Genomic DNA, 20,816 nt, shown 5'->3' with positions numbered 1-20,816 from the left:
CAAGATCACGTTCATGAGAAGGTAACTCACCGTTCATATCCGTTTCCAGCTCAGAGGGGAAGCAATAATAAAACTTTGTACTCAGATAGAGGTTTATTTATATATTTTACACAATCACAATAAATTTGGGATTCACAAGCTTTTGGGAAGGAGAGCTTTTTCTCTTGAATATTTCTGTAACAGACCTCTGAAATTAGAGCAGCTTAGAGCTTCACAGAAAGAAAAACGAAACTTAAAAGCAAACAGGAGAAAGATCTGGTTTAATTTTTTCAAGGTAAGGAGCACGGCATAGTGGTGAAAGTCACAGAGACCATATGGGTGGTGTCTTAATTTAACAAGTGCACCATTTCGTAACAGGATATGACATCACGGGAGAGCAGGTGAGATTCTGACACAGGTGTGCACACAGAAAAAGGAAACTTGTCTGCAGCTCTGCAGAGGGAGCCTGGGTAAGCTCTGAGAATGATTTAAAATTGAAACCAAACCTGGATTTAACTGATTTCAGGGTATAATTTATTTTCGTGTTCCAGGATCAAAACTACAAAGCAAAAAAAAAAAAAAATGGGACGTTTTATCACTTTGGAAAGGTAGACAATCTCCTCTGCTAAACTTCTCCCTCTGTGAAGCCAGCAGGGCTGCAGGTTAACAGGTTCCTAAGGAGTGGGCTGCAGGATAGGAGCTGGACGTGGGGGAAATAAACACTCTGGCTGTTGGAAACTGATCTTTCACCTGCCATGTTTGTTGTGCTGGTGTGTTTCTACCTCAACACGCTCTCCTAGCTCCAGCCCATGTATTATACAAACAATACTTGTGCAGCATAGCTTAACATTTACAACGGTTTTTCACTTCTAGCACCATTGTAACAACGGTGGTAAAGGAAGAAACATCAAAACATTGATGCGTTTGTGGAATATCACGGCCTCGTGATTTAAGGCATTTCTTGACACGGTCGCATCACGTCTACTCCCTCAGCAGCCGCCCCTCAGTCTTCAAGTGTACAATATGATCCCATTAAATGCCGTCCGCGTCCCTTCCTATTACAACCTATCAGCACAAAAAGAGGATACAAACTACCTACAAATATTTTTTATTTTATTTTTTTACGAATAAAATCGGATTATCTTTATATAGATAAAATGTTAACAATCCCCAGAGATTGAAATATATCATAAAAAGGTCCACACTGAGTGCACCGCTAGAGATTTATTATCTGATGCAAAGAGACCGAAGCTTGTTACTTTCTCTTAACTTGTTCGTCATGAAAACCTCTTCAGTATCCACGGTTTTTTATTCGTCAGGTGCAGTAATAAGAAGAGTGCCAAAGGTGGCAACCCAGAAGGAATCTAATGATTTCGGGTGAAATGAGACGTGGTTCAGTTGTTAGCAGCGTCGGCCTGCCTCGGCCAGTTCTCCTCCTCAATGCCGGAGTCGTACTCCTCCTCTGCCGCGTCCTTGGCTGGAGCGCTGAAATCCAAACAGAAGCTCCAGTTTAGGAACCGACTACAGCAGCGGGACACAGCTCAAGAGGTCTAATGACGTCGCTCTGATTCTGAGAGCAAAGAAACACTGACCGGACGTATCTGGGCTGCGATTTTCCCTGAACGACTTCTTTGTCCAGTTCAACAGCGACGATATCCGAGTGAGGCACCTCAAACATGGGCTCAAGAAGAAGTTTCTCCTGCATATGGTAGAACAAATGTTAATGTTAAAGATGACTAACACAATAAAAGTATTGCGCTGGTGAAGATTCTCAGTCATCCAGGTCATGGTCATTCCAAAAAAGGTAAAAAACAAAGCAACTGGACTTGTTTTCCGTAGTTGAAGACGTTTCGCTTCCTCTCCAGGAAGCTTTCTCAATTCAAAAAGTCTGGAGTAATGTGGAGTATCAAGCTTTATACTACTGCCTAACAAAGGCCTTGCAATGGCTTAGATAACATGGAAATCCAACAGAAACAGAACCACCCCTTAGTAATGGGAGGTCGTTAAAGCCATTAAGTCAGCAGATTGAACCGAAACTGGTCCACTCCTCTGTAACGAGGAGTCATCAGGGTCATTATTGGCTTGGCTTACAGGAACAATGTTTTGATCACCCGAATGAGGGTGAGAGTTAAGGTGATGATTGGCTGGAAATAATCCTATAGCTGTATTGTAAGTTTTTGAGAGTTGAAACCTAAGGCCTCCTCCTCTGTTCAAAGTTGGTTTCCTGGAGAGGAAGCGAAACGTCTTCAGCTATGGAAAACAAGTCCAGTTGCTTTGTTTTTTACCTTTTTTTGGAACAATAAAGTATTGCGCTTTGTTGGAAATTAACGGACCATAATGGATCTGAGGCCACGAGCTCCTGTTTTTCTCTCCAAAGCCATTCTGGCGATGGCTCTCAAGGCATCCGGGGACACGTTCAGCTCACACTAAAAACCACAACAGACACCAGATTAGGCGGCTACTTCTCCAACGCGGCTGTTCGGCGGTAATGGCAGAGTCCTTACTTTGTCCATGCTGAACAGAGCCTGGTACTGTGGAACCACAGCGTTGCGGGGTTCGGTCAAGATGCGGACCAGCGTGTCCTCGTCCAGGCTGTGCAGAGGAACGACGACAGGAAGACGGCCGACAAACTCTGGAATCATTCCGAACTCGATCAGGTCCCTCGCCTCGACGTGCTTCAGCAGCCGGTCCTTCTCCTCGATCTCCGCAACCGCGTCCGTCTCGCCGCTGCTGTTGGCCAGGTCCGCTGCAGCGGCGGCTCGCCGCCCTTTCCCCAAGTTGGAGGGCGTTCCAAATCCCAAATACTAAACGGCAGAGACGCATGAAAGTCAGGCCACAGGTGAAGCAGAGCCGTCTACGTGTTGGGCGGGTCAGACGTACCTTCTCGTTCTTCCTTCTGCTTATTATCCGGTCGAGGCCGTTGAAAGCTCCCGAAGCGACGAACAGGATGTTGGTTGTGTCGACTTGCACCGTTTCACCTCGTAACTTTCTGGAGTTTTTCTCTGGAACGTTGACGATTGTACCCTCTAGGAGCTTCAGCAAACCCTGAGACAGAAGAGAAGGGAAAAGAAAGATAAAGGCAATATTTAGTCAAAAAAAAAAACGTTAATACATGAAACAGAACTAGCTCATATTGGGCCGTTCCGTTGTTGTTTTTTTAAAACAGGAAAGTAATCTAAAAACACTTTTGAATCAGAAACAGGCCCCGGCAAACGTCCTCTAAACAGGAAGGTACTACCATATATAGATGAGATGTGATCTGAAGCATCTGGACATTCATGATTAACAGAACAAAATGTCTTCTTGATCCCAAAAAAAGATCTTGATCTTGGAATACTGACGGCACAGAATACAAATATACAACCGCTTTAGCTAAAAAAAAATAATAAAAAAAATCTATGAAGGAGAGGTCGGTGAGCTTAATGTAAGTAAACACAGTTAGGGAGGAAAGATTTTTCTCCTCACCCACCAAAAACTGTCTCTCTGCCAGAAACTCTTTTTACCCCAGGATTAAAGAAAAGCCCAAAGCTGAAGGATGAGGACACAAGACATGTCATGCCATGGCTCTGAGCAGGGAGTCAACAGCCAGACCACAAAGGCAACTGCAAGGGAAGTTCCTCAACATGAAAGTTTTAAGCAGCGATGTTATGAGATGAGCCGAGGCTATGAAGCGTGTGTCGAGTAATTGAGGGGGAGCTTCCGGAAAGTGCGCATCGAGACTTGCTTTAATTAGGGAACGAGCCAAAAATGATGACGTCCAAAGCCTCGCTGCCCAGCTGTACCACCTGACTGCTTTGGGAAGCGGATTAGATTTGCCACAAGTTTTGACAGGCTTTTAAACACCTCGGTATTCAGACAAAATGTGGGTATTTGTTGGAGAGTTGTGGTCAGTTCAGGTTTTAACTTTGGATAGAGTTTTTGATAGTTTGGAGAGTTTAGGTGAGAGAAGGAACGATAGCTTGGAGATTGAGCCAGCCACATAGTCAGGTTAAAGAAATGTCTTCTACTGATACTAAGCTGTTGAATCTTTGTTTGACTTTAGGTCCAAAGAACATGTTTCAACATCTGACGACGGACTCTAGAGTTTAAGTAGCAAAACAGGCAGTGCCCTAAGAATGACATCGGTGTTACTGTAGTGCTGTTAAACCTTTCAGGGTAAAACATAGATTCATTATGTGGGGGGAAAGTGTGCGTTGGCTTGCCAATGTACGGCATTTCTGATGGCAAAACTGTTTATGAGAAATGGGATGTGTGAGCTTGGTGTGCATGCCAGTAGAAAAGCCCGTCAGGTGGCAGAACGTCAGGCTTAGAGTTACAGTACCAGTCCCCAGCTGTCATTCACCACTGTGGTGTATTTCAGGCAGACTGAGCTCCCCACAGAGGACTTTTAAAATGCCTCTGTAGAGCGGCGGTTTGTCTAATCGGCAGAACATGTCTATTAGACAACGGTGCTGATATTTTTCAGACTCAATGGATAAATCCCTATATTAATCTTCACTTGATGGACTTAAAATTTGTGCTGCAGATTGTTTTAGTCACTATTTTTGTCCCCGGTGAACATTGTTTTATGCATGAATGTCTGAGTTGAGGGTTCCACACTTTAAATCCAGCATCAGTGCCTTTCAGCTGTATTTGTCGGTGCCTCGTGCTGACTTATTTTCCTTTTTCCATTTCTTGTTTTTGGACACAAACTTAAAACTATCTTGAGTAACAAACCCAAACACAGATGGGGGAAAAAGCTTAAAATCAACTTTTTACAATAATTTTCCTCGCTTCTAATCTAAAAAACACAAAACATTATTAAAATACAGTCAAGCGAGTTACAACTGATGACAATTAGGTTAATTCTCTAACATGTTATTAAAAAATGTCTTTAATGTGTTTGCTACATTATAATCTGCACTTTATATAATCAATCTAAACATAATAGACTGAACTGCTGCACATAGATTTTGATAAGTGTGTGTGAATACTGACCTGCTGAACTCCCTCTCCGCCCACATCCCTCAGCTGATGGATTCCAGGCACGCTGCCAATCTTATCAACTTCATCCAGGAACACAATGCCTGCACGTCACAGAGAAGGACAGGACAACCCTGGTTGGATTAATGTCTTACTGTTATGTGAGATAGTCCTTCTATTTAAACAAGGGACAACGTTTATAGGCCAATATTTATTTTACAAGGACTTGGCATTATTTCCTGAGCTTTGGTCAACTGCAACAAAGAGGATAAAATCCATTTTAACTTCAAAACTCCTAACTTTTACAGCTCTAATTTTTTTTTTATTTTATTTTAGTTAAGACATTGGAGTACCAAATAATTTACCTTTAAATGCTTCAATAGTAATTGATTCTCAGGATTTGTAGATTACAAAAATGCCTTGTTTGCCATTTCAAAAAAGACTCAGTTTCAGAGCCAGAAGCTCAACTTTTAAGTTGTCCAAAGTGGAAAAAAAAGTAATGAATTGAGCCTGTGTTTCATCAGTAAGTTTAAAAACTAAATACTGATGGGTAAAATGTTTAAATTAAGATGTATTGTAGCAAGTCGAAGGTTAAAAGGGACATTATTTTAAGTTCTTCCTTTTCCCATTGAAATCATTCAGTTGTGGTCTACATAAAGTGGAACTGCATTGATTTGGTCTGAATATCTCGTGGAACGCTCTGTGACTTCCCGTTCAGGTCACAGAGCCCCCCCCCACCCCCCACCCCCACCCCCCTCCACCCTGTTTGGCCATTTCTGTTGTATACTGGAGGATGGTGAAATGAACAATCAATGACTTATCCACTTGTAGCTTCAGCGTCCTTCATTTGGACTACAAAATCACTCCAAGAAATAAAAATGTCAGATTTGCGAGACTGGTAAGGTGGAGGTCCATGACCTTGTTTAGCAGTTCTGTAGCAAATACTGTGACGTAACTGTTCAAAAACGTAATAGAAAACAGAAAAACTGAAAGACTTGAAAAATATGATCCAAAAACAGTATAAATATATCTAGGCAGCACCTGGACTGACTACTTTCAACTTTCTGCACTCCTAGAGACTCAGAGTACACAACAAAATATATTTAAGAGCTAAAAAAGTACATTTTGCGTAACATGTCCCCTTTAATCTTGCAATTTAAATGTAAAATAACCTTGTAAAAAAATAATAAGTTTTCTGTTCTTGAAAAAGGAAGAAAAAGTCCAAAAGAAATATCTATTTTTTTTTTCTATCCTTAATTTTTTTGTTCTTCTCCCATACACATTGAGACATAGGAAAAAATAAAATACATTTCTAATATTTAGTGATGCTTTCATGGAAAAAACAATTCGGGAAAAGCACAGAAACTACAAACTCCAACCTCACTGTTAGTCATGACTGCTATAATTAGTATTTCCACTCCCCCGTGTTACTTAACATGTGGTAAACCTGGAAATGAACCTGCTGTTAATTATAGACCCCGTGCCCACCTTGTTGTGCTTTCTCCACCGAGTAGTTTGCATCCTGCAGAAGTTTGGCAATTACCGACTCAATGTCCTCTCCCACATAGCCAGCTTGAGTGAGAGTGGTGCAGTCGCAAATAGCAAACGGAACATCGAGACAGCGTGCCAGCGTCTGTGCCAACAAGGTTTTTCCTTTGAAAATATAGAAAAAGAAACGTCTAAATGAATCACCTGAGCCATCTTTTCATTGCATTTGGTAAGACACATCTGGCAGGCAAACATGGACGCTGTGGCGCATCAGATGTTGGGAAGTTTTGCCCAAATCACTAACCTGAACCGGTAGGACCTAGGAGGATAATGTTGCTCTTCTCCAGTTTAATGTCAGAGTGAGTGGAGTCCAGGATCTCCCCGCCCCTCTTCTCCTGAGGCGGCTGCTGGCTCGCCTGCTGCTGCATGGTCGCTCCGAGAGCGTTCCCGTGAGGACTGATTCCTGCGATCTGCAGCAGTTCTGCAAAAACGAAACCGACCATCTGGGTTAGCACGGTGGCCGAAAAGCAAGGGCAAATGGCACAACTGTCTGGCTCACTGCTGTACTAAAATAATGGAAATGATCTTTATTGTCCCTCAGTTTGGAAATTCATGTGTGATTAAGTCAATGGTGTGTGATGCAGATTGATCTAAAGAACCATTTCAGCCATTCCAGCTAAAAATACACGTCAGTTCCAGAGGAGTGTGAATGTAGGTCACAAGTCAGCGGTGATGACCCATTAATCATAGGGCGTGTGGGTTAAGTGAGGGCTCTGAGAATTTCGTGAGTTGAGGTTTATCAGCTTAAAAAGTTACAGCACAGCATTTTAACTGTGATTTAAAATGCAAAAGATTCTAAACTTGGTTTTGTACTGAGCAATAAATGCTTTAAAAAAAAAAAAAAGATACAACCTGAAATGTTCAAGGTATGAAAGCTAGGGATCGACAATAATATCTATCTATCTATCTATCTATCTATCTATCTATCTATCTATCTATCTATCTATCTATAAACACATGAGCCTACCTACAAAAATTACTTTCCCGTACATTTTTGGGCAAAATAGCGTCAGTTATTGTCGTAAATTTCAGTGTCGGTAAATTTTCGGATTATCATCCAGGCCTTCTATATCGCATTATGACTTTTTTCTATAACAGTGATATGACATTTCCAATATTTCATTATACATTCCGGGTTTTATGTAGTTTTATGTGTTTTTTTTTTTTTTGAGCAAATATTTCTAAAATGCTATATTGGAGGAGATTTATAAATATGGCAAATTAATGGTCAGAAATTTGTGGGCATTCTTTGTCGTCTTTCTGAGGCTTTTATTTTGTTTATATCGATGTCGTAGTTATATTGACCAAAACCAAGAAATGTATCCTGATATAAGTTTTGCTCATATCGTCCAGCCCTAGTTGTGACTCATTTTAGGATGTTAAAGATGAACGTGAATACTTGTTTTAATTGTAATTCATCACTAAATTTTGTTAAGTTTGACTCATCATCCCAGAAGTAAAACTTCCTGAACTTCACTACAAAGGTCTAATAATCACGGATCTGCGCCAACGCGGTCTCATTCTAAACTAAAAGGATGATATCTGAACATCTAGTGGCAGAAAAACATATAAATGTTCTATGACTGCAAGTTCACTTTTATCTTCCATCCCTAAAATACAGACGAAGAAAGAGAGCAGCTTCTCTTACGCTAGGATCAACTCCATTTCTTTTGCAACAAAGGCTAAAAAGGCTGAACGTCGTTATGATGTCCTGCAAAACGGACGGCAGGTCAGATCACTACCAGATGATTTAGTGACAATCATTTGCTACAAGCTACCATTTCTTGTTAAACACACCAACTAGTAGTGAATGAGAAGGTCAGAAGTGCTTTTACAAACAGTGAAGATTACTTCAAAATAATAAACAATTTCAATTAGACTTTTAAGAAACCTTTAATTAATAATTCTTCAGTTTGTTTTTTTATGAAAATAACTTGTTAACATAGTAACATCACTAAGCATTTATTTTCTGTTTTAATGAATCTGGCTCACAGCTACTGAACACCCAAATGTCACTTTCTCAGGAAATGTACTTATTGTGATGATACCTCATTTCTGCATAAAGTTCTGGATTAATGTTGCCAGGTGCTGGCCAGTTAAGCAACGTGATGAAATGCAAAGTAAGAATAAAAAGTACTTTAATCTGAAACTTTGTACTTTAAAAAAAAAAAAAAAACAATCTTTTTCAAATGTTGTGGAATAACTGAATTCTGTGGTAAATCATTATTATCAAATGAGCTGAAATTAATTATTTATTTATATCACACTGTAAAGAATGTATATAATATTTCCCTTTTTAGAATAAATTACTGGATTAAATTATAGCTATATTATAGCTATATTCAAGCGTATTTACTACTGGGAAAAAAAAAAAAAAAAACATCTCCCTGTGGTCTGTACATTTTGGCATTTGCACAACTGACAGAAACATAAAACCCAGAAACCAGCAGATAAAGCGTTGTGACTTTAGGTTACTGCTGATAACAGTAAGAAAGTCTGTCAGATAAGAGTAAAGAGGTCAGTCAGTCACTTACTTGTGAATCTGTATTCATCCTCTCGTCTTCTCATCTCTAGCTCTACAAGAAGAGGATCAAAGTACTTAAATCAATAATACCACTTAGCGCTACCACTACAACATTATCAATACAGTTTGTAGAAAAAACGAATATTGAACAAATGCCAAATAATACAGATCGTAATTCATGGTGACGTGTGAATCAGCCCATCGCTTATTTGTTTGACCCCGAGGAGACTCTTGATATGTTCAAAGTCTGAGTTTGTAAATACTGAAGATAAAAAAAAAAAAACTCCATCAAGTCACCGTTAGGTTTCTACTACACTGTATGGGATTAGTCTTTAAGCAATTTAAAATCCAAACCAACTATAGAAGCTAAACACCCTATAAAATGTAACATTTTAATAAGTATTTTGATGTGGAAAAATTACAGGTTTTAGAGAAAACTCTTACACCTACTCATTTAAAAGGGGATTTTATTCTCCAACAAATGTGTTTTAACATGACTTAATATTAATATACCAGTAGATTTAAAAAAAGGGGAGTGACGGCCTAGAGAGCAGGACACTAGCATCCCGGGAAGGCTGCAAGTTCTTCGGTTTGAATCCCACCGCCTGCCAGTGGGGGTCCCTGAGCAAAGCCCTAAGCCCCAGAATGCTCCCTGGGTGCCACATTATCTTTATTTATAGCAAATAAAGATGATCATATTATAACTGCATAGTTATCTGACCGAGCTGTGATCAAAGCAGCGGCAGTCAACAAATCTGACCTCGTCTCTGAAGCTATTCAAAGTTAAGACAAATAAGCAATAAAATACAAATGCAATAAGATATAAAATGCAGGTCCAAGAATAAATGAAGGGCTCGCACTTTAAAACGAAGCCATCGCCTGACTGGAGAGTTACGTCAGATCCATCTCTACTTCACTTATTCGCATTGTAAATAATTTTTTTTAAGCGCAGTATTTCTGTATTAATTCAGTCTTATTGTTCAAAACCGAATTTCATAAACGTCAAAATCTAAAGGACAGCTAATCACAAACAGTAAATGTTGTTAGAAGTCACAAATTTTACATCACTGCTCTTTTGAAAAACAAAACTGCAATCAATATTTCTGAATCTCTAAAACTATCTTTGTGACACGAGTTTACAAGCAGAACACGTCAACGCTGCGTAGGATGCACCGTACATGCAGGACAGGACGTGCAGAACCTGCAGTAAAACAGGAACCTGGTGCTTCATTCGCTCTTCGAACCCCGCGGTATTTTGCACGTCATTTGGGAACAATTACAAATAATTAGGTGTTCAGTGTACGACACACAAATGAAAGTTTAGAAGAAAACCCCGTTAAAGGGTGATCTGGTAGTCTGGCTAGGAGCATGGGGGCACGACGTGCAGAAAAGACGAGCGCTGACCTCGTGGCGTTAAAGATGGCTGCTTCTCCACCTCCACCTGCTGTCGGCTCCCAGCAGGGATGTTGTTGTAGATCCGCTTGTAGTGATTATACACCGCCACTGCCAAGACCTTCTTCGCATACGACTGGCCAACAACATACTTGTCCAAATAGGCATAAATCTTTAAAAAAAGAAGAAGAAAGAGAGGGTTTATAAGAATGTCTAAAACTTTGAAAGTCAGTTTTGACATCCGGGTGATCGGCGTCTTTCTCTTACCTTCTTGGGAGGCGGAGGAGGCTTCTGTGAGAACGCTAGTTTCACCGCCTCAGCGGCGGATTCCGGCTCTTTGTTTAGCCCTTTTTTAGAGTCCGTTTCAGACAGGACCACGAAAAAGTGATGACACTTCTCACATTTGACAAACCGTGTTGATGCTACGAAAGAACACAGCAAACAAAACAGAGTTTGGTTTGGAACAGCAAGCTTTTTATAAAGCAGGATTATTAAAGAAAAACAAACCCTTTGTCAATTTAACTGAGCTTTATTCCCAGTAATAAACGTAAGGATGCTGACCTCTTCTTTCAAGAACACTTAAAAAAAAAAAACATGTAAAGCTAAAACTAACTTGTAATAGTCGCTTGCAATGCCAGCTCATGTAGATCAAAATAGAAAACGTGTGAAATGTATGGATCCTTAGGGTTTATGCAGAGTTACTGAACAGTTCAGGTTTACGGTGCAGTTTCTCAGGAAAATGTGTCAGAACTGCTCATCTGATTGTCTCTTGCAGTTTCGGTAAGCAGGAGTTAATCCGCTCCCTCCCTGCTGATGTAGCAAAAACAAAGTAGGAAATCGCCCCACAGACAGCAAGAAACCTCAAAGCTCCTGGTTGTTGTTTTTTTGGTGAATATTTAAACGCTGTGTTGGCGCTTCTGTTCATCTAATCCAGCCCCAAGGTTTAGAGCACAAGAAGGAGTGAAAGCTTCGATAATAAAACATGGGAGTCACTGTTACGGCTGTTGATTTTCACCCAGTAGCGCAGACTACGGCTGGACGATAATTCAATAACGATATTTGTCGATCGATAATCGTAGATCGATGATTGAAAAAAAGCTCAATAAAAAGTTCAATAACAGTTTTCCTTCCTTTCCTCTTCCTTCTAGCCATGTAGGTTAGTATTACAGTCATTACATCCTTCCAACCAATCACAAACACAGACCCAGGAACCAAGCTCCGCCCCCTTCAAAGAGTTCAGAGAGCATGCGTTCTTTTTTCTGTTTTAAAAACTTGTTTTGGTAAAAAAAAAAAAAAAGTGGGTTAAATGAAGGGCTGAGTTTGAATTCAGTGTTTGTGTGTTCTGTATCTAAAAACAAGTTGCTAAGCAACAGCATAAAATGGCCAGGGCTGCACTTAATATATATGTTTTGAATTTGTTGATAATTATCGATATCGATTAATATGATTTGTATTTTATCGACATGCTTTGTTTCTATATCGTCCAGCCTTAGTGCAGACTGGGCTCTACGTTAAATGACCGTAGCAGACTAGGATTGGCTGTAAGGACACTGGACCCGCCTCCAACATACTGAGCTCCTGTGTGGACCATTTCCAGAAGCCAAGGACCAATCAAGACCTTCCTCTATCATTTAAAAGACTCTATGAAAGCCACATTCCAAGGAGCCGCTTTTGAACACCGTTTGCTCCCATGTGCTGTTTGAGCGTTTTGTGAATCACTATTTGTTTGGGAACCTTGTGAATGCTTTAACTTCTGCTTGCTAGTTTTCAGCTTGTTAAACTTGAAAGACTTAACTTAGATATTAGTTTTGGCTAGGCTATTTTCTGCAACCCTGAAAACGTTGAGTTTAGTACTACTTCCCTTTTTGTGTTTTCTTGCTGGGTTTGTTTTGCTGAGAAGCTGTTTTATTTCTTATAAAGATGGTGAATTCCTTTCCTTTTGTTTTTGCTTTTCATCTGGTTTAACAATGTGTAGGATGCTGTTTCTTTTTGTTTAAAAACCTTATAAATAAACTTTTAATCAATTTTACTAACCCCGTCCATCCAGCCAACTGTGGGCGTAACAGTCACATAACATAGTGAGAATCTGGACAGATGGTGGAGCGCAGCGCTGGAAAGGTCTGTGAAAAACTAACCCCAGATATTTTGTCACATCTTTATCTACTGTATATATATCAAGAAACACCAGCAACTTTATTTCAACCGTTAATGTAATTACCATCCAAATTTCAGCTGAGCTTAATTACTAGAAGAAAGTTACTTATTCTGAGTATTGTGGCCTATTTTAGAATCTGTTTTCCTCTGTAGTCTCGTTTTGAAACAAACGCAGATCCATTACGCTGTAAATCCACACCTGAGAGCGCTTGTACAGACATGCATTAAGAAACATGAACCAGCAACAATGGGATTTTCACATAGCTTTAAACATTTTGTGTCTTGGTTAGACGGCTGGTGCAGTGGACCAGGCCTACTTACACACAAAGGTCTCGACATGTGTGCAGGGGTCTCCACATTTGGGGCAGCGCAGCTGGCCTCCGCCTTTGCCTGACCCTCCCGAGCCAGACATCCTCTTTGCGTCACCAACACTTTTCTGTAAAAGCCAGGATGAAATTAACAAACTCCCATCGTTCCCTTTTTAAGAACAGCTGGAGACGGGGGTTTCTAAGTCGGCCGTTTACCTTTCCACCGTCATTCCCGCTGTCCTTCGTTGTTCCATCTTTAGCAGCGTAACAGACGGCGGTCTCTGAAAACGACCTCACGCACACACGCGGGTGAAGATGCGTTTCCCGAGACCCCCGACGACTCAGGGAAAACAGCTGGATTCGGGAACATGATAATCCTGAAAGAAAAGTAATATTTGGTCAGCATTCTAACAGGGAAGAGTCTTTAGGCCCGATTTTTTTTAGGTTAATATAAAATGTATGCATTGAAATATTTTATAAACTAGAGAACAGGGACTGCAGTAAAAGAACTCTGAAAAACCGAGGTCGGTCATTTTGTTCCTTTGATATTGGTAGATTTGCAGTTTTGGTTTTGGCTCATTTTTTGAGTAAAACTTAACCATCTGCCACAGAACATTTTGCACCAACCATGAGGAAATGTTCTAACTCCCTTGAGACGTTTTGTACCAGCTTTGACACGATTTAAAGTAGTGATCCATAGCGGGGGTCTTCAAGCCTGGTTCCTTAGGACCCACTGTCCTGCATGTTTTAGACGTTTCCTTGTCTCCACACCTGAATCAAATGACCGCATGAGCTTATTTTTTGCATCACCCTATTTTTTACAAGAATTTGATTATCTCCATACTTAATTTGAATGCTTTAATATTGATTTGTTTTTACTGAGTTTAATAATCCTATCAAATATTTCATATCTTTGCCAAAACGATGACAAAAGAAGCAAAGGATAGGTACAAATTGGCTAAGGGGCAAATTGACCTGGCCCTAAAGGGGACATATGCTTTTTAGTTTCTTTAACTTAAAATTTAAATCATTCGATGGTGATCTATATAAAATGGAACTGCACTGCTTTGGTCTGAATTAAGGCCCCCACATACATGAGTCCACTGAGCTGCTCCAGGCAGGCGGTCGCAAGGACGCGCAGCATCACGGTCCCTCTCTGTTTTCACTGACAGATGTGCGGTGGGAGCCTGCTAGAAAAGAAACGGGTCTAGGTCCTCCACTTGCTCATAAAACAATTCACCATCCCTTTCCCTGCTTCATCCCACTTGCAGAAGAAATAGAAAGCCCACAGGTACGCCCGAGTATGTGGAGCCTTTACTCGTTAATTTACCCCCACATTCCCCCTTTATACCCCTGTTCTGAGCTAAGTCTGAGAGAAATTTGTTTTGGTGCTGTCCCTTTAAATCTGAAGGAGACACTTCACACCTTGCCCCCCTCAAGGTCAGAGAGCAACTCCACCCCGATCGGCCATTTTTGTAGTATGGGACGTTGTAATGAACAGCTGAACGTTTTGACTTATCCACTTGTAGCTTCGGCATCCTTCAGCTTGAACTACAAAATCACTCCAAGGAATAAAAATGGTGGATTCATGAGACTGGCAACCTGGAAGTCCATGACCTTGTTTAGCAGTTCTGCAGCAAATACTGTAACTTAATTGTTCAAGAAACGTAATAGAAAAGAGAGAAAACTAAACAGCTTGAAAAATATGATCCAACAAGAATAGAAAGACATGTACGTAGCTATTTGAGAGACTACAATTAAATCTTCTGGCGTCCAAGAGACTCCAAGTACGCAACAAAATGTATTTAAGGGTTGAAAAAGTGGATTTTGCATATGTCCTCTTTAAAACAAAAAGATGAAAAATACATATTTTTTTGTGTATATTATATAAACATTGGTCCTGAATTACTGGCAGGAATCTGTTAATTATTTTGCAACAAGTTACCTGTTTATAGTAAATAATCTATTTTCTTCTCCTACAGTTTGCTGATGAAGAAAAAAAAAAACATAACCTAAAATGGCTACAACAGGTATATCAGCCAAATAGGGCTGTACGATTTTGCCAAAAATCCAAATTGTGATTTATTTCAACCATAATTGCAATTTAATTTTGACTTTTCTTTGCATTAACCACAAGCAACAAAAATGGCCTGTAGGCCTGTAGATAAAGGTGTTTGTAAACAAGGACTCTTTAAAACAAGAAATGTAACCATTTTCATAAATCAGAATATTATTATTCAAGAGAATAGCTTTGTGAGTTGGACCTCCATCCTTGTTGAACATGAAGTGCAACCAACAAACAAATGTGTGTATTAAACAGTTTGACCGGGACTTAGTGCTATGGAGAGATTCCTGGAAGTTTCTGGTAAAAAAAAAATTGATTATATAAACTCTAAAATTATTAAATTAGATTATCTCTCTTCCCTTCTACGTGAAGGCAAACACAAGTTCATGTATCTCGGCTAAAAATCGGGAGTATTATAACATCAAGTAAAATATTATTAAGTTGTTTCAAGGAACCTCACTTGGAGGATCAAGTAGATTTTAGTTGGACCTATTTTTTTGTGGCTCAGTTATTGCAACATAGCAACAACTTTTCAAATGTGACCAATAGGAAAACCTAGAAAACTGAATATCTGATCAAAATAAGACCTGATTTTCACATGGAGCAGAAAACCCTACAACCGATTACAAAACCTAATGACAAGACATAATGAGCTAATTATATTTCGCTCACTGGCACCAAAACGCTGCGTGATGTAACATTCTTGGCCTATCTTTAGCTCCCAAACTCTCCAAGTGACTTTTCCAGCTGCTGTTGACATTAGCGACATGACTGTCATAACAAACTGTAACGCAGGTTAGCCGGAGCACATAGCTCTGGCTGCTGGTACGTGCACTTTCCCTTTCTTACCTCTGTGTGCAGTGTTGAGGAACAACCTGGCAGCCGAGGTGCATGGACAGGACATGTCTTCCTTCGTCTCAAACCCTGAAAATGCGAAGAGGAGAGAGCAGCAGCTGTTTAGCCGCAGGTGGCAGTAGAAAGCTAGAAAGGCTGGTGTTAAAAACTGGTTCTGCCCTATGGCAGAACCAGGCTGGAAGTTAGGATGTCACAGCACCAGAACGTCCGATTTCACTATTAAATATAAATGATCGTACACTGTGATGGCGGGAAAAACAACTGTTGATATGTAATATTCAACTATATCCAAAAACTACGACGTTGGTGTTAGCGTCGGATTTCAGGCAATTTCTACTCTAGGTTACTTCTGATCAGCTGAGGTTACAAATCTTATTTCATTCTCCCTGCATTATCTATATAAACACTGTTTATCACTTGTGATGACCTTTATGCAAATTCATAAAAACAGAAAAAAGGTGATTTTAAGTTTCCTTTTTAGCTTGAAACCCTTACATGGGGACTATCTCAAAAATCATTTGAAAAGGTCAAAGTAAGGGAGAAAAAGAATCTACAGAAATGATTGTACAACGATTACACAAACACAGAGTTTGGGATTTGTGAAACTCTTGATTCAATTTATGAAAACGTATTTTAAAAAAAGAAAATAACAATGATTTTAAGGCTTTTTTTTTGGCGAGACACCAACTTAGAGGGGGTCCGACTTAACCAGGACAAAACCCTTCAACAATAATAATGATTATGAATCAAAGTGAATCATAACACGTTCGAGATATATATATATATATATATATATATATATATATATATATATATATAAATAAATAAAAAAAAATATATATATATATATATATATATATAAATAAAAAAAAAAAAAAATATATATATAGATATATATATATATATATATATATATATATATATCTATATATATATATATATATATATATATAAAACAAAAAAATCAGAACAGTGTGAAGGTTTTTATTGCCTATGTTGATTATACATGCATCATATTTTTCTATTTATTATTTTTTATTATTATTACATTGAATAAAGGTTTTGCTAATCCCAGAAGAAGCCTCAGTTTGACTCGTCTAGGTGGTTTAGTGTTTAAACTATAGCCTACCTCCTCTAATGTGATGAAGACGCCAAAACATGATTAAAATAACAATATTTTGGGATTTAATTAGATACATTGCAGGTTTCATAAGTCACAAAACAATGTTTTTTAGAACCTGTCATGACTATTCTGTCTAGGTTTAACGTAACCTACTGCTTTTTAAACTGGATCTCCACTAACGTGGTGGAGAAGCCAAGAAAAGGCATTCAAATGTCATTGTTTTTGGGTTAAATCATAACAAATGTTTCACAAATCGCAACACAATTTGGAACTATTTCTCAAGTTTAACCATTTTTCACATTTCAGATGTCTAACTAGTTTGGGTCAACCCTGAGGAGGAGTCTCGGATGAAAAGCCCTTCTAGTCTAGGGCCCGGCTTTTTATGCCGTGAAGCCAAATTTAATCACAATCTATGAGCCAAATCTGCATTTGGGTTATCACAACACTGCATCAGATCAGACTTTACTCTAAAATCTAACATGAGCGATTATGCACCATAATTTAAAGACAATTTAAAGACAATACATACGTTACAAATACTGTAACGCATCATACCAAAATATTCAAGTTTGTTTTTATGACAGGTTAGCAATGAGGTAATATTTTAGTAACAACCTCTCGTGTATATTTTAGTGTAGTTTCAGGACGTTACAGAAAATAATAATAATAATAATAATAATAATAATAATAATAATAATAATAATAATAATAAAACATTTTAAAAATCCCGCATGACCTACATCCAAAGCAAACAACATGGGATCGGCTCGTCTAAAATCAGCTATATAAACACCTGTAGAGAGATAACAAAAAAAAAAAAAAAAAACTGGGACAGGCCCCAATAACTTGACACCTCGCTTAATATCTGAGGCATAAATACATCGGATGTCATTTTAAATATTCAGCGAAGCAGCTCGTAAACAAATGGAGAATATTGTGCCCTTCTTAGCCCTGCGTGAACTTAATGCGGACTACGGGCTGCTGCACTATCCACACTCCAGCAGTACATGACAAATAAACAGTGACGGCTCACTGTTAGCTGCTTTAGCTAGGCCCCCAGCCCGACACGGCCAGCAGGAAAGGCGAACGCTCACCTAACGCAGGAGCAAAGCGGTCTCACGCCGCTAAACAACCCATGTAGCTTCATTATATCATGACAGAAAGGTTACAGCTAACTAGCCTGCAGCTAGTACTTACTGTGCCCGTTGAAACCAGACGCGTTCTGACAGCCTCCTCTGGAAAAAAACAATAACTAATCTGCTACGTCTCTACGTGCTGCCACTTTATTTTTTTATTTTTTTCAATTGTCGGATCAGTGTCTCATATCAGCACGTTGTTATATAAATTATGAAGAGTTGTCTTCCTTTAGGCCGTTATTTCCCAGGTGGGACACGACCCAAAGTGATGTAACGCCCGCTGTTATAAAGTAGGTTACATCAAGCTAACCTACTAGCCTTCCCCCCTTTACAGGAACAACGGTTAGATGGGAGATTTGTAACTATGTGAACGGGCAACACTGACGTGGAGGCTCCGCCGGAGTCCGCGCTGTTCATGCGCATCCACATACTATTGAGATCTACGAAACCGAAGGACAACATGTGAGGCGTTCAGGAACGTCTCGGAATAGAAGCCCTGGCAAGAGGATTGTGAAATGATGTTGCGTTTAGGGTAACGCGAAAAAAGTAGAATCCAGTACACTTATGTAATTTATTCTGCAAAACATTTTTAGGGCTGTTTAAAAAGTAATGTAACTTTTCTCTGAATCTTAAATATGGCTTTCTTACTTTTGCTCCCATTTGTTTTGGTCGCTATAACTTGCAGTACATTACAAAACTATTCGCACAGCTTGAACATTTTCACATTTTGTCATGTCACACCCACAAACCTGGACGTATTTTATAAGGAACTAATTTGATAGACCAATACTAAGAAGCCTATAATCAAATGGAAAGTTTTTTTAACTGTCCAAACACTAGTGTGCAAACATATCGCCTATGTTTAATTGTTTTTCAACATGTCTTTGTTTACTTATGTCTAAATGTATATATTATTACCTGTGTAGTGTCTATTTTTATGGTTTTATGGTATCCCTTCCACTTTGCAATAATCCATTACTTTGTGTTTGCCTACTACGCAAAGTAAATAAAATACATTAGGATTTGTGATTCTTAGATGACACAATGTAAACAAAAAAAAAATCGAATTAAAATGAAAATAAAGCTTACAGGGGAAAAATAGGCAAGAAATACAAGGCAATATAAGTAAATCATCAACATCAATACCAACCTCTTCCCTCTGGGTTCCGCAGCATCCGCTGCAGGTCCACCAGGTTCTGCAAAAGCTTCTTCCCTGTTGCCATCGGACTGTTGAACTGCTGTTGTACTGCTGAACAATTCTGTACATACAAACGTTTTTAAAAAAATACTCACCTGTACACTGTGACTTTCTCCTGCATTGTTTACATTTCAATTGTTTACTTTTAAATTACTGATGCACCTTATACTGCATTTTAAATCTACTGTAGTTTACAAGCTGTATTCTTGCACAAATACCCTCTGCACAATAAATGCTGCACATACAAATGGTTTTAAAAATACTCACCTGTACATTTTGACTTCTACTGTATTGTTTACATTTCAATTGTTTACTTTTAAATCACTGCTGCACCTTATACTGTAATTTAATTTTACTGCAATTTACAAGCTGTATGCAACGAAATTTAGTTCTGTGCGCACCCTGTGCATACAAAATGACAAATAAAGTTGTCTAAGTCTAAGTCTCTAAGTCTAACATGTTTGCATAGGAATCTGTGGAGGGAGCTAAAGATTAGTGCAATGACAACTTCCAACCAAGCATTTTATCTGATCATGAAAGATGAATATGCTGTTGCAAGCGGCCTTGCTTATGCAGCTCAGCAATGCCTCCACAGTCAAAGACAGAAACGCTTGTTGCCCTTGTCATCAGAGAGACACGAGAATCTGAATATCAGACATAAAAAACTACAATTTGACATATTTGGACTTTTCAAATTTATTTTTTATCAGCCAATGAACAACCTGTTTGAGTTTTAATTAGGTATCTTTAAAAATATGTGAATTAAGTTTCCCATAATTTCTATGAATTTTTCACTTTCTTGGTTTTGCATTTTGAAGCTCTCTTTGCAATTTCGTTATGATTCACTAACACAAAAAGCAAACATTTGTTATCTCTTCCCTGGTCTTCTAATTTTCATTAGGAGTGTAGTATCTAAAAATATTGATATAACTGGTATTTGTATACACAGCAAGCATAATGCACATTAAACTGTTATCTGTGTTTTATGCATTCCTCATTGAGTACAATTTGTGCTCTCTTCACATGCATCACCCAGCTAAAGTACCTCACTTTCCACCTTTTTTAAATGATATTCACTTGAATTTTTATTATTCCACTTTACATTATAGATTACACTTGTGTCCTTTTGTTCTTTGTCTTTTTTTAAAAATCAAGACACTGAAGTAAAGTTATTTTATTCACACATTGCAGCTTTAGAAATTCTTCTGTTTTCTGTTTTCTTCTAAGCTCGCTAGGTATTTTTATTCTAATCGTCTTTCAGTTTTGCTCTAGAGAAATTCAACCACTTCAGTCTGATGCCAGCAGCTTGTTGAGCAAGTGTAGAAATAGATCCACCGTACACAAGACTGAGGCAGCCGGGCACAAACAAACAAGACACTACGCTAATAATAAGAAGACGCAAATTTCCCAGACTCTGTGATCAGAGAGTGGAATTTTTTTTGCAGGTAAACCTTGTCCTCTTGGTATCGATGAACCCGCATTACATTTCCTTGCTTCAGTGATAACGGCACACTGTTTTCTAAAAAAGGCTTTCTGTAAAGAGCCATCCAAAAAAAAAAAAAAAAAAAATAT

At 38.8% G+C, this 20,816-nt stretch overlaps 1 protein-coding gene across 2 annotated transcripts; it reads right to left on the bottom strand.

The window, feature by feature from the left end:
- Window positions 1-78: 78 nt before the first annotated feature.
- On the bottom strand, window positions 79-18,387 carry clpxb (caseinolytic mitochondrial matrix peptidase chaperone subunit Xb). 2 transcript variants are annotated; one of them, XM_036148623.1, is made up of 15 exons: window positions 18,108-18,387; window positions 15,782-15,856; window positions 13,084-13,244; window positions 12,881-12,995; window positions 10,673-10,827; window positions 10,418-10,577; window positions 9,024-9,065; window positions 6,734-6,910; window positions 6,430-6,594; window positions 4,957-5,045; window positions 2,860-3,024; window positions 2,484-2,783; window positions 2,313-2,405; window positions 1,572-1,678; window positions 79-1,464 (listed from the first exon to the last, which is right to left on the bottom strand). In XM_036148623.1, exons 2-15 carry the CDS (start codon window positions 15,834-15,836, stop codon window positions 1,374-1,376), a joined length of 1,875 nt encoding a protein of 624 aa, XP_036004516.1. In that variant the 5' UTR covers window positions 15,837-15,856; window positions 18,108-18,387; the 3' UTR covers window positions 79-1,373. The 2 variants fall into 2 exon arrangements, with proteins under 2 accessions (XP_036004516.1, XP_036004518.1); XM_036148625.1 differs by lacking the exon at window positions 9,024-9,065.
- Between the last annotated feature and the right edge of the window lie 2,429 nt (window positions 18,388-20,816).

The sequence above is a fragment of the Fundulus heteroclitus genome, chromosome 2 (assembly GCF_011125445.2).
Source record: "Fundulus heteroclitus isolate FHET01 chromosome 2, MU-UCD_Fhet_4.1, whole genome shotgun sequence".
Lineage (NCBI taxonomy): Eukaryota > Metazoa > Chordata > Actinopteri > Cyprinodontiformes > Fundulidae > Fundulus > Fundulus heteroclitus.
The sequence above is the reverse complement of the archived record's forward strand: the minus strand, read 5'-3'. Positions and strand labels throughout refer to the sequence as shown.

What these genes read in the sequence shown, in the direction of transcription:
- clpxb (XM_036148623.1), bottom strand. Translation starts at nt 15,836, where the DNA reads ATGTCCTGTCCATGCACCTCGGCTGCCAGGTTGTTCCTCAACACTGCA. An exon ending in GCCATCTTTAACGCCACGAG is followed by an intron (nt 9,066 to 10,417) that starts GTCAGCGCTCGT and finishes CTCTTCTTGTAG; the next exon opens with AGCTAGAGATGAGAAGACGA. An exon ending in GTGGCCTCAGATCCATTATG is followed by an intron (nt 1,679 to 2,312) that starts GTCCGTTAATTT and finishes TACCATATGCAG; the next exon opens with GAGAAACTTCTTCTTGAGCC.